Raw genomic sequence first — 13,947 nt, 5'->3', positions numbered from 1 at the left:
AAGACATACAAACACTACTATACATAAACAAGAGAGGTAGCAATGGCCTACTCTATAGTACAGGGTAATCTACTCAGTCTTGTGTGATAACTTAGATGGACAAAGAGCCCAAAAAGGAAAAGGTATGTGCATGTGTATAAAGGACATATTTTGCTATATACCTGAAACTACCACAATTTCTAAAATTTCCTATACTTCAATAAAAGGTATTCTCAAAAAGAAGAGAAGACAACCTATGGAATGGCAGCAAATATTTGCCCGTGATGCAGTGGACAAGGCCTTAATTTCCAAAAGCAGAAGATTTAAATGAAATGAGATCACATGGAAAAACCTGGGTACATCTGAGGAAACAATCCATTGGGTTAAAGGCAACCTTCAGAATGGAATTGAGGGAAACAAGAAGGTGGTTGAGCAACGAGTACTGAGTCTGCTTCTCAAGACGAAAACTTCAGCAGTTCAGTAGCACAAACATGCAAATATAAATAATAAATGAAACTGTAAAATTCAAATACTTAACATGGTATTTTTTGGAGTTCCCGTGGTGGCGCAGTGGTTAACGAATCTGACTAGGAACCATGAGGTTGCGGGTTCTGTCCCTGCCCTTGCTCAGTGGGTTAACAATCCAGCGTTGCCGTGAGCTGTGGTGTAGGTTGCAGACGCAGCTCGGATCCCGCGTTGCTGTGGCTCTGGCGTATGCTTGTGGCTACAGCTCCAATTTGACCCCTAGCCTGGGAACCTCCATATGCCACGGGAGCGGCCCAAGAAATAGCAAAAAAACAAACAAACAAAAAAAAAAAAAAGGTATTTTTTTGCTACTTTTTCCAAAAGAATTAAAAATGCATCAATACCTAACATTGACAAAATCATAAACATGTCAATAATTACGTCCAATTCAAAAGTTCTTCTCACACAAGAAATATAAATTCCTCAACAAATGGAGGCATGATTTAGACGCTTTCCATAAGCACTCATAAAGACAAACTATGACACTGACCATTAACCAAGAAAAACAAAGAAATTACAGAAAGAATGAACAATGGAGGGGTAATCATTCAAAAACAAATTTTTACTGGCAATACACAGATCGGACTTTCCAATTTGAATACAACATCATATTGTCTTCAGTTTACTGAGTTGAAAATTGTCATTTACATTCTTAATATACCAGGAAGACAAATGAAAATGAACTGATTTTGGTAAACTTGTCCTAGAAAAGGAAGCAATTGTTTAAGAACTGTGAAGCAAAAATAAGACAATTAGTTGCCGAGGAACCTGAACACAGCATATGCATGCACTGTAAAAGTAATCTGTCTAAATAATTCTCACGTTGAACAGGGACTACACATCTATAAAAAGGAAATGTTTCACAAATTCAGATATAAGAAGGTGGAGTAGAAAGCCTCAAACTCACCTCTTTTCACAGAAACACCAAAATAACAACTCACTGCTGAACAATCATCAACAAGATAGACTGGAAGATACCAAAAAACATATCCTACACACAAAGACAAAGAAGAGCAACATCAAGATGGCAGTAGAGGAGCTTTATCAATATGAGCCCACCAGGGAGGCATCTCATAGACTGGAAAATCACTATATTGCAGAGGCTCTCCAACAGGAGTTCCCAAACCCTATCAGATTCCCAGCCCAGAAATCTGGTATTTGGAATAAAAGTCCCCAGGCAATTTGACACTGAAAGCACAGGAGTACCACAGGTCTGGGGAAAAGAAAGACTCTACTCTTGCAGGGCACACAAAGCTTTTCATGTGCACTGGGTCCCAGGACAAAGCAGGGACCCCATAAGAATCTGTGTCAGAACTATACTCGTGGCTTTTGGAGGGTCTCCTGGCAAAGCAGGGATCAGCTGTGGCTTAGTGTAAGGCCAGGACATTGGAGCTGGAGGGCCCAGAGAATAATCATAGTTGTGAGCTCCCCTGGACACCACATCTTTTGAAAACTCTGGCCCCATCCACCAAGGCTGAGAAGCCCCAAGGCCAACAACAAACAGGATTGGAACCCAGTAGAAAATAGGCTGCCCAAAGTCCTCTCGGGACACAGCCACCTTTCTAATCACACCCAGAGGAACAAGACTCACATCCACCTACCCATGGGCAGGAACTAGTCCCTTCCACCAGGAAGCCTGCCACAACCCCCTGTATCAACTTCACCCACAAAGTTGCCCACTCCAGAAGCAAGAAAGGTTACAACCATGTAGCCTTCCAAAAAGACATCACACAGAAAGCTACACAAAATGAAGTAACAGAGAAACATGTGCCAGATGAAGGAAAAGACAAAAACCCAGAAAAACAGCTTAGTGAAGTGGAGGCAAGCAACCTACATTAAAAATACTTTAGCATAATGAGGGGGTTCCCATTGTGCCTCAGCAGGAAGGAATCTGACTAGTATCCGTGAGGACACGGGTTCAATCCCTGGCATTGCTCAGTGGCTTAAGGATCCAGCGTTGTTAGGAGCTGTGGTGTAGGTAGCCAGCTATGGCTTTGAGTGGACCCCTAGTCTAGGAACTTCTATATGCCATGGGTATGGCCCTAAAAGAAAAAAAAATTAGAGTAATAATAGTAAAGATGATCCAAGATCTCAGAAAAAAACTGGGGGCAAAGATGGATAAATTACAAGACATATTTAACAAAGAAATAGATTTAAAGAATAAACAAACAGACATGAACTACATGATAACCAAAATAAAAAATTCACAAGAAGGAACCAAGAGCAGAATACAGCAGGCAGCAGAATGAATAAGGAAGGTGGAAGACAGACTGCTGTAAATCACTGATGTACAATGGAATAAAGGAAGCAGAAGGAAAAGAAATGAGGATAGTCTAAGAGAACTGTGGGACAACATGCAATGCACCAATATACCCATTACAGGGGTAATAGGAGTTGAAGAGGGAGAGAAAGGACCAGAGAAAATATCTGAAGAGGCAAAAGCTGGAAACATCCCTAACGTGGGAGGATCTAAATAGACATTTCTCCAAATAAGATATACAGATGGCCAAAAAAATACACAAAATGTTCAACACTGCTGTTATTAGAGAAATACAAATCAAAACTACTATGAGATACCACCTTACACCAGCCAGAATGGCCATCATCAAAAAGACTACAAACATTAAATGCTGGAGAGGGTGAAAGAAAAGAAAACCCTCCAGCGCTGTTGGTGGGAATTTCAATTGGTACAACCACTATGGAAAACAGTATGCAGCTTCCCCAAAAAATGAAAAACAGAACTACTATATGATCTAGTAATCCACCTTCTGGGCATCTACCCAGACAAAACCTTAATTCAAAAAGATACATGCACCCCAATATTCTTTGCAGCACTATTTACAATTACCAAGACATGGAAGCAACCTAAATGTCCACTGACAAAGGAGTGTGATGAATATATACAATGGAATATTACTCACCAATAAAAAAAGACTGAAACAATGCCATGTGAAGTAACATGGATGGACCCGCAGATTACCATACTAAGTGAAGTTAGACAGCAAAAGACAAATATCATAGGATATCACTTACATGTGGAATCTTAAAGTAGACAAATGAACATATTTGCAGAACAGCAACAGATACACAGACTTTGAAAACACACTTATGGTTACCAAAGAGGACAAGTGGGAGAAGGACTAGATTGGAGGATGAGGATTGACATATACACACTGTGATATGTGGAAAAACTGGCTAACCAGGACCTGCTATATAGCACAGGGAACTCTATCCAATATTCTGTGATACTCTATAAAGGAGAATAATCTGGAAAAGAATGGATGTGTGAATATGTATAAATCACTATCATGTACAGCAGAAAATATTATAACCTTGTAGAGCAACCATATTCTAATAACATTTTTTAAAATGAAAAAAAGCAAATACTCTGAGGCAGTGGCATGTGTTGCAGGCAGAATTTCACAATATATGGGTTATAGTTGGTCATATAAATCTCAACTAAAAATTTCAATGAATAAGGAGTTAAATGACAAAGAAAAATTTAAGAAATTCATTACAGATAGAGTGCTGTAATAGATACAAAAATATAAAGGTTGTAATGCATTCTTTAGACTAGAAACAAAACCTTCTTTATATACGAAGGAACAACATGAAAGTCGTAACATATGCAAAGAATCATATACTTATAGAATGAATGTTTGAAATGAAATATACCATGATTCATGACACCTTGAAGGAAATAGATTTTTTTTTCTTTTTTGGGACACACGTGCAATGTAAGGACGTTTCTGGGCTGGGGGAGAATCAGAGCTGCAAATGTTGGCAATATAGATTCAAGCTGCACGTGCTACCTAAACAGCTTGTGTCAGTGCCAGATATTTAACCCACTGAGAGAGCCCAGGGAAAAACCAGCATCCTCGGGGACACTCTATAGGGTTCTTTTTCTGTTTTCAGGACCTCACTCAAGGCATATGGAAGTTCCCAGGCTAGGGGTCAAATCAGAGTCAGGTCAGGGATGAACCCAAATGCTCATGGGTACTAGTCAGATTTGTTTCCACTCTGCCACAAGGGGAACTCCGTACATTGAGTTCTTAATGCACTGAGCCACAACAGGTACTTCAGAAAAAGATTAAAAAAAAAAAAGAATACTTTCTGCTTGAAGCAATCTTATATTTATGAACCAAACATTTTCATAGATACGGTGTGATGACCAATTATCTGATTGACTTCTAACCAAATATGTGCTATTTGGAATGTGTTATAGTTGATACTTCAACTCTACTATTATGGGTGATTTTGATATAAAACTCATCCAAAAGTGAAAACACAGAACATACTCCTGAGAAGCTTCAGGTTAAAAAGGACACATTTAGAAAAGGATGGTTCTTCAGGAATCAAAGAAGAATGAAGACTTTTAATGATTGTGGGGTATAATCTGTATTCCACTATGCATTAATTTACTGAAGAATTCTATGAGTAATTAGACATATTCCCTTATAGCACTGATAAGGGTAAAATACACGTAACATTTGCATGTTAGTTCCTACCAAACTAAGGATATAATGAAGTAAATTCGAGGGTACATTTAGGAAGGTGAATTATGCTTTGATACAGTTACTTAGTCTGAACTTTCTAGGGTCATGTTCCAAGGTTCCATGGGATTGGACATTTGAAAGCAGAAAACATACACTATCTGTCCCCACTTCTCCTAGAATGTTGGCAGCAAATTCCAGTGTTTCCACGACTCTCCTCACTCACTTCTGATTAGATGAAGTAACAGAGCGTGAAAAAAGACCTTAACAAAGAGTTACTCAGAAATGTGCACAGCCTTTCCTAGGACACAAAACCAATGGAAAAAGAGCCAGGTGGGAGTTCCTGCCATGGCTCAACAGAAATGAATCTGACTAGTATACATGAGGACATGGATTCAATCCCTAGCCCCGCTCAGTGGGCTAAGGATGTGGTGTTTCCAAGAGGTGTGGTTTAGGTCACGAACTCAGCTCGGATCCCAAATTGCTATGGATGCAGTGTAGGCTGGCAGCTACAGCTCTGATTTGACCCTTAGCCTGGGAACTTCCATGTGCACTGGGTGTAGCCCTAAAAGAGGTAGAAAAAAAAAATAGTAAAACAACAGCCAGGACATTCAGGTCCTCACAGGTCAAGACCAGGGTTCTGGCTCTCCATGTGGATGTGAGAATCCTCAATGGTGAAGGAAAACACATGGACAACTACGGAACACAGATTTATGCAGCAGATGTCACTCTAAGACAGTGACCAAAATAAACCCATGTTTCTCAAAAATCAGTGCCATTGAAGCACATCTTCCCAAAGCCTATTGTAAGGTTCCTGTGTCATCTGCTTCATCCATGCATACATACCTGGCTGTATGGCTACTGTCTCCATTCCCTTCACATCCCAGGGATCTTTCTTTTGCTCTAACAGGCGAACCAGGTCTGGCATAGAGATAACATACTCTGTTCATTGGAAAGAAAAACATACGTTTTCCTAGAGATTCACCAATATCCAATCTAGGATTGGACTCAGGTGAAAGAGATGGCATTGTGGAATGGTAAAATATTCTAGGCATTAAGTTCCTGAAATACTTCCTTTTCAAAGCACATTTCAGACCCTAAGTGACAGGTAAAAATCGGTTCCTCTGTTCCCCGTCTAAGTACTACTGAGTCAAAAGTGAAGGGTACAAAGTTGATTTTAAGAGGGAGGCAGCACTCTTTTATACATGTGAACTTCCACAACTGCAAATAATCTAAAGTGAAGGAGGCAGATTACCTCAAGGAGTTCGGTTAGAACGAGGGTGCCTCATTATGAAGCCTTTCTACCTGCACCCACCAACTCTCAATTACTCCTAAAATGGTGGGGTCTGAAAATCTCTTGTGTGGTCAAGAAAATGGCAGAGACATCCTGCAAATGCAGGATCCCACACCCAGTGGGGAGAAAAGGAATTCTGGAAGGAAGGGGTCCTCACCCAAGGAGACCAGGTGCCTATAGATCTCTATCATCACATCTCTGTACAAGTCCCGTTGACCGAGGTCCAGACATTCCCACTCCTCTGGAAAGAAATCGATGGCCACATCCTTGACTGTCAGAAGGCTCTGAAATGGAAAGGGCACATACCATGGGCCAAAGCTGAGGTCATTATGTGACTCAAGATGAAAGCAGCAAGTCAAAAGAAATGCTTTGAATGTTTTTAATGTCTTGAAACATTCAATAATATATATTTGAAACAGTAGTATTCTCTACCATATTTCTACCTCCCTTAAAGGGGATGACACATGATCCATAAAACAGCTATACAAAGTGAACTTCATGGAACAGTAATTAGAAAATGATGATATCTGCACAGACACAAGCATTTTTGAGTGTTTATACTAGGTAAAATGTGTGTATATCTCAGAGGGAAAATCCACAGTGAGGTAGATATAGAACTTTTACTTTTGAATGACTTGGTAAGTACACTGGAGATACTGTCAAAACTGATTCTCGAGAACTATGTCTAGATACTCATGTTGCAACATAAGAAAGGGTGGGTGAAAAACTGTAATTGTAATGTATACATGTAAGGATAACCTGACCCCCTAGCTGTACAGTGGGAAAAGAAAATAAAAAAATAAATAAAATAAAAAAAATTTTTAAAAAAAACTGATTCTCATGCAGGCATTCTGGGATGGGGCCTATGGGTCTACTTTATAACAAACTCGTGTTTAGCTAATGATGCTACTAATGATACTCTGATTCATGAGCCACAATTCAATACCACAGACATAGGAAGGAAAGGTAAGAATTCACGGTTAACTTGGAACTGAAAGTGTTTATGGATTTTATGCATTTAATAGAATAATAAGCATAACAGTACCATTGGTTTTGTCCATTTACTACGTACTGTATACTGAACATTTTTAAAAAGTAGTGAACACATCACATAAATATTTAAGAAAAATATTACTATTCCACTTTTTATTTTGTGAAACTGTCAAGAAACTTGAGAGTATGGGTTTGACTCCCATAAACTAAAATTCATCTCAAGAGAACATTGAAAAACACATAACGACAACCCTCATGTATGCTTATAGCACTTTCTTTAGCTGGAAGAATAATGGAATCCAGACAATGTGGATCAAATACTGTTGACATTTCATGCACACAGACTGTACATTTCAATGGGCACTTAGTACATATTAAAGGAGACACAGAGGAAAATACCCATGTCAGTGACATCAAGATCATATGTAAGTAAATTTGATAAACTGACTTTCTAAATGACACTCATAATATGGTAGGGTGAGACCATATGAATGATATAAATTCGTACTATCATTTTCAATCATTTCTTAGTGTGAAAATCTTTATACTTTGTGCTGAGCTATGTGTTAGGAACTGAATACGACTGAATATATTTTACTAGTAGAATCCTTTGGAAGAAAACAAGTGAAGATTACATTTATAATGGGTGTGTGTGTGTGGAGTATAATGAAAACTATCAGAACCTAGGCTTGACTGATGACAACCTCCACTTACAAAAGGTACAACCTCTACTCAACTCAGTTGAGAGTTCATAGTTCAAAACCAGCATCAAGGAAAGAGAAACTAAAAAGATATGGCATTTCCACATTGACTGAGATGGCTTCTCCATACCACTTACTAAATATTTCCAAGACCCTTTTGAAGTGGAAAATTACATGAAGGTCTTAGTGCTGGAATCTCAAAGAAAGCACCCAAAGCAATAAAGATCAGGTGTTAATAGGATAAATGCATAGCAGGTGACCAAAGCACACAAAAAAAGGACATATTATCATTGCTTGGGCATTACTTGCCAAAACAAGGAAATCATCTTCTCAATCTGAGACATCAACATGGGAATTATGAAAAATGTTAGTCTAATTTTACACAAATTTCAAACCATAAACTTCCCATATTGTATAAACCTCCCATATTCTGTCTTCCTACTACTTCATTAAGAGTCAGCCCTTTGTAACAACATGGAGAACAGTCTCTGAGATTTTTGTTCCCTTGGAATCTTATGAGGGATTCAAGCCTACTAAGGTCACCCTGTTTATTTCTGCATTTTCTTAATCTCATTCCAAATAGAATATGTTGCATCCAGATGTAAAATAATCAATACGTTTTCACTGGCTTCCCTCAAACCACAACATGGAACCCATTCCAAGGGGAGCTTGGTTACCAATGCCTTCCCATGTTGAGGTCTCACCAAGGGAATAATTTCAACCCTTGACAGGTAATGATTCATGGCAATTCAGGTTGAACAGGGAGCCTGGATGCAGACAAGGGTAAAAAGGCTCTGGGGCAGAGTGACAGCCTTTTTAAGAGCTGATCATGACTCAGTGTACAAGAAAAAGGTATTTGAGAACAACCTCACCAGGCAAGAATATCAGAAGGAGAGAATTCATGATTCTCACATTCTCAATTCATGGCATTTCAGGAGGAAAAGCAGACACAGACTCCAACCTAGGACAGGACGGTTACCTGAGAAGCTGCCATTTCCTCCTCTTCTTCCTCCAGCTCTGCGTCACTTTCTCATCGGTACTGTGTGGACGAATTACATCAGCATCTTGAGAATACACCATCATAGGCAAAAGCTATCTCCCCTGTGCCCACCACACCCACAAGCTGTAAGACCAAGGCCAACTTTGAAATGTTGAAAAGGCCAAACTCTCCTCACTTTGTCTCAGAAAAGATTCAGGAACAGTCCCTTCCTACATGGAGAACAAAGTGAGATTGTTCCTGCTTGGATACATGTGTTCATCCCCATACAGATGTCCCAACATTCGGCTCACATAGGGTATGGGGGCCGCACTGACTTTTCCCTTCAAAAGCCCTATGGGGCAGACTCTCTTGCCTCTCTTTGGGCTAAAGCTTGCTTGGAACACACACAAACATATGCAGGAGCTCACATGCTCACGTCCTTGGCCTCACCTTACAATCATCTGGAGCTGTTAATGAAACAACACTGATGCTCCCGGAGGACCAAGAGACAGAGTTTTTGGAGCACACACATGATGCTATTTCTTAATACTGGTAATGGGATCCAATCAAGGCTGTATGAAGTTTTGCTCTAAGAATCCTTCCAAAATGACCCAGAGTCCTTAGCCCTTTTCGTCTCCTTCCTTCCCAGGGCCACAGGGATTCACAAAATTGTTTCCCTTATAACCACCTGCTTGCAGGTAAGGGAGCCTCCATCTTCAGAGATCAGGAGCTTGAAACTGTTTCCATCATAGAAACAGCTTCTATTCTTTGTGTGAAACCCAAAAGAGCCAAAGGGATCCTCAGAGAGGAGAACAGGCTGGAGCCATCTCTCACCCTGACTTCACACTATACGGTGAAGCTTCAGTCACCAACACAGGGTGACACGGGCAGCAAAACAGGTGCCCAGACCAGAGGAACACCAGAGAGTCAGAACTAAACCCCCACTGCGGGTCAGCTAACTTCACACAAGGGGACAAGGACACATCACAGGGGAAGGACAGTCTCCACTGGGAAGGGTGCTGGGAAACCTGGCCTCCACCTACCACACACTATCTCTACCACACACAAATCCAACCAAAAACCCAGTTTTCCACATGGAGCCCCTCTTGTGTCCTCTGAAGACAGACACCCTTGGCAGTCAGTCCCACCCAGGAAGATCTCCCCACATTTTCCCAGTTCTCCTCACATTGTCCTCCCAGGGTCACCTCGGTTGTGAGCAAACCAGCTCCTGTCTGCACAGACACAGCCCCCTGAGGTCCTGAAGCCAAAACCCCCGTGAATCCAAAGATGATGGAGCTTTGATAGCAGAGAGGGGGGCCACCGGTTCCAGCTGGAGCCCAGGGGGAGCCAGAGTAGACACAACCCCTCCTAGCTGCCTGCAGAGCCTCACCCACCAGGCCCCTGAAGGCACCCTGGGTCACAGAGGAGGGCTCGCCCCCTCCCAGCCCCTGACCCCACCTCCCCTCTGTGGGAAGTGTAGGCCATGCCCCCTCCTCAGAGTCACTGGACACAGCACCCCCTCTTGGCACAACACATGAATCCCTTCCACTTTAGATAATCACACTGCCAAGGAGACAATATCCCACCACCTCCCCAAAAGATTAAGAATGACTCTTCAGACCATCTGGCATGAAATGAACACAGGCACAACTTTACAACTTACACCCAATTCACTCACAAGCACTCACAGACAACTTTCAATGCAAAACTATTAAAAGTATACTATACAGAAGAAAATCACCATGAGCTTAGGTTGGGACATGGTGCTCATGAGCTTTCAGTTTTCGCACACAACACAAAAAGGCAGACCAGGAAGAAAAATGAGGAACACTGTGGACTTTATAAAATTAAAAATTTCTACTTGGTCGGAAGACCTTCATTTAGAAAGCCAAAAGACAAGTATCACTCAACTATACTGCCTACTGCCCCTTCATAAGCCCTCTGCACCCTAGGCTTCCCTCTGCTTCCATCTCAAAGTACCTTCTCTGTCATATTTGATAGGTTCACATTTATTCACTTTTGATGACATAGTCCAAAAAAGTGTAAGGGGAAAAGCAAGGGATTATTCACCCCAGCATTAGTGAGTTTTGTCAGTGAGAACAGACAAAACACAAATTGAGAGGTAGCAATACCTGACAGACTAGGTCTGCATCCAAGTGGCCCACTTAACTAGCTAGATGTCCTTGCCAGATTAACTTCTGAGATTTGGTTCTCAAGAATGGAGGGCAGGAGATCCCATCGTGGTGCAGTGGTTAATGCATCTGACTAGGAACCATGAGGTTGCGGGTTCGGTCCCTGGCCTTGCTCAGTGGGTTAAGGGTCTGGCATTGCCGTGAGCTGTCACGTAGGTTGCAGATGCGGCTCGGATCCTGCATTGCTGTTACTCCGCATAGGCCCAAGGCTACAGCTCTGATTAGTCCCCTTGCCTGGGAACCTCCATGTGCCACAGGAGCGACCCTAGAAAAGGCAAAAAGACAAAAAAAAAAAAAAAAAAAAAAAAGAATGGAGGGCACATGTCATATCGCCTGGCATTTAACACATTGACAATAAAACTTAAGACTATCTCATAGAAATCTCAAAAGCTGGAATTCCCAGGTGGCCTAAGCATCCAGCATTTTCAATGCTGTGGCTCAGGTCACTGCTGTGGTGCAGCTTCCATCCCTTCCATCCATTCCATCCCTGTGGTGCAGCTTCCATCCCTGGGAACTTACACATGCCTAAACAAAACAAAAAGCACCTCAAAACTCTTAGCAAGAAAAAAACAAAAAAGCACTGATATTTAACCTAAAAGCTGCCTACATCCTCAGTGACAAGCACAAAGCACTAACTTACACAGTTCTTTAAAGGTAATTTCCCTACCCACCAACAAACTTGTTATAATATGGACTAAGTCTTCACTGACTCCCAAAGCTTAATACTTTCAAATGGGTACCTGTGAGTAGTCCAAGGGAGATGGGGAATAAATGGGTCTTGGGGGGAGGTTGCAGAGAGTGGTCAGAGATTAGAAAATGAAGGCTGTTGGAAGATTTAAAAGTCTTGCAATGGGAGTTCCCGTGGTGGCACAGCAGAAACAAATAAAGGAATCCAACTAGGAACCATGAGGTTCCAGATTCTATCCCTGGCCTTGCTCAGTGGATTAAGGATCTGGTGTTTCCATGAGCTGTGGTGTAGATCAGACATGGCTCCGATCCTGGGTGCTTTGGCTGTGGATGAGGCCGGCAGCTGTATGTAGCACCGATTTGACCCCTAGCCTCAGAACTTCCATATACTGACGGTGCAGCCCTAAAGAGCAAAATAAATTTATAAACAAATAATTAAAATATATATATATATATATGTATATAAAAACCATGCCCTTGAGTCCCCATTGTGGCTCAGCTCTAACTAACCCAACTAGTACCCATGAGGATGTGGCCTCGGTCCTTGGCCTCCCTCAGTGGGTTAAGGGTTCAACATTGGCATGAGCTATGACGCAGGGGGCAGAAGTGGCTTGAATCCCATGCTGCTGTGGCTGTGCTTCAGGACGGCAGCTCAGCTCAGATGTGACACCTAGCATAGGAACTTCCATATACCTGGGGTAAGGCCTCAAAAAGGAATTTAAAAAAAAAAAAAAAAAGTCTTGGCCAATTTCACACAGCTAGTAAATGGCAGAGCATAACAGGAAGAAAAAAATAATACTTTTAGGAAAGGTTGTATTTTGTTGTAGTTGTTTTCAGGGCTGTACCCGTGGCACATGGAGGTTCCCAGGCTGGGGCTGTAGCCACCAACCTTCTCAAAGCCAAAGCCACAGCCACAGCGACACTGAATCCCTAACCCACTGTGCAAGGCCAGGGATGGAACCCGCATCCTCATGGATACTAGTCGGGTTCATTAACCACTACGCCACGTCGGGCTCTCCAGAATGGATATATTTTAAAAGGATTCTAGTACAATGCAAGGAAACTGACAAGGCACTCAAGCACTCCAGCTGTTGCTGCGCCCCCTTTTCCCAAGCATACCAGCAAACCAGGCTGCCCGATGTGTCAGAATCAGGTCATTAAATAAACCAACCAGGAAGTGCACAGAACCAGCTTGGCAGGCACTGCTACCGACCCAATTCAAGCTACCCACGTCTCTCCCAGTATGAAATGCATTTTCTACTAGGATTATCTTCCAACCAAAAAACCCTCTATTGCTCCTTTATTACGTTCAGAAGGTAACTCTCCAACTTCAGCTTGCATCCTAAATACCTGGGAAGTCTGCAGGGCCACATGCCCAGTTTCTGTTTTCCAGTCGACGCTGCAGGCCTGAGGCCTGTGGTCTGCAGAAAACAAAGCTGAACAGGCCCAGCAAGGCAGGCAGTGTAGGATCGCCTGGCCAGCCTCCCCTCCGCCCTTTTCCTACATGGAACAGCGATTCCCAAACTGTGGGCCAGGGCACTATCTCACTCACCTAGCGCCGATCCCACCTCGGACCCCACAGTCTGGGGAGACCCAGGGAAATGACACAAGGCCCGGATCACCTAAACCCCGCGCCCTTCCGCCTGACACCCACTCACCTCCAATGGCTCAGCCCCCAGGCCCAAGGGCCAGAAGCCTCGAGGGCCGGTGGGACTAAGATCCCGCGCCTGAGCGGAGGTCCCGGGATGCACTGCGAGGCCTTCCTGCAGTGATTGACCGTTCCCCCGCCACTCGGAAGTGGGTGGGGCTGGCCTTTGCTTGCTCAGTGACAGAGGCGGGGCCGGAAGAGGGCCGGAGCCACAGGGTGGGGAGGGGGTGTTTCTAAAGAGGTCCGGACTAGGCAGCCTTCTGAGTCCTAGTCTTAGGACTGCATGCAATTCGGAGCAACATTTTCCTTTATTTTTGCTTTGAGTCCCTGAACAAATAGAGGGTGCACGTAAGGTTGTGGTCTGGAAGGAAAGGGTCACCATCACCTCCTCCTTCTAACGACTTCTGGGGTCCTGGTGAGCAGTGTGGGAGGGGCAGTTCTGTGCCCTGACCACAG

The 13,947-nt window shown here is 42.7% G+C and overlaps 1 protein-coding gene across 1 annotated transcript in view; it reads right to left on the bottom strand.

Moving 5' to 3' along the window:
* The window catches only part of LOC102162630 (zinc finger protein 736-like), a 28,295-nt gene extending 14,666 nt beyond the window's left edge, over positions 1-13,629 (bottom strand). Inside the window, exons 1-4 of the mRNA XM_021101276.1 lie at positions 13,502-13,629; positions 8,965-9,024; positions 6,449-6,575; positions 5,844-5,939 (exon numbers count right to left, since the gene is read on the bottom strand). Of these exons, the coding sequence (XP_020956935.1) occupies positions 5,844-5,939; positions 6,449-6,575; positions 8,965-8,979 (238 nt within the window). The 5' untranslated portion in view covers positions 8,980-9,024; positions 13,502-13,629. The remainder of the gene's footprint in view (positions 1-5,843; positions 5,940-6,448; positions 6,576-8,964; positions 9,025-13,501) is intronic.

Source organism: Sus scrofa, chromosome 8 (genome assembly GCF_000003025.6).
Source record: "Sus scrofa isolate TJ Tabasco breed Duroc chromosome 8, Sscrofa11.1, whole genome shotgun sequence".
In the NCBI taxonomy this organism is placed as follows: domain Eukaryota; kingdom Metazoa; phylum Chordata; class Mammalia; order Artiodactyla; family Suidae; genus Sus; species Sus scrofa.
The sequence above is the reverse complement of the archived record's forward strand: the minus strand, read 5'-3'. Positions and strand labels throughout refer to the sequence as shown.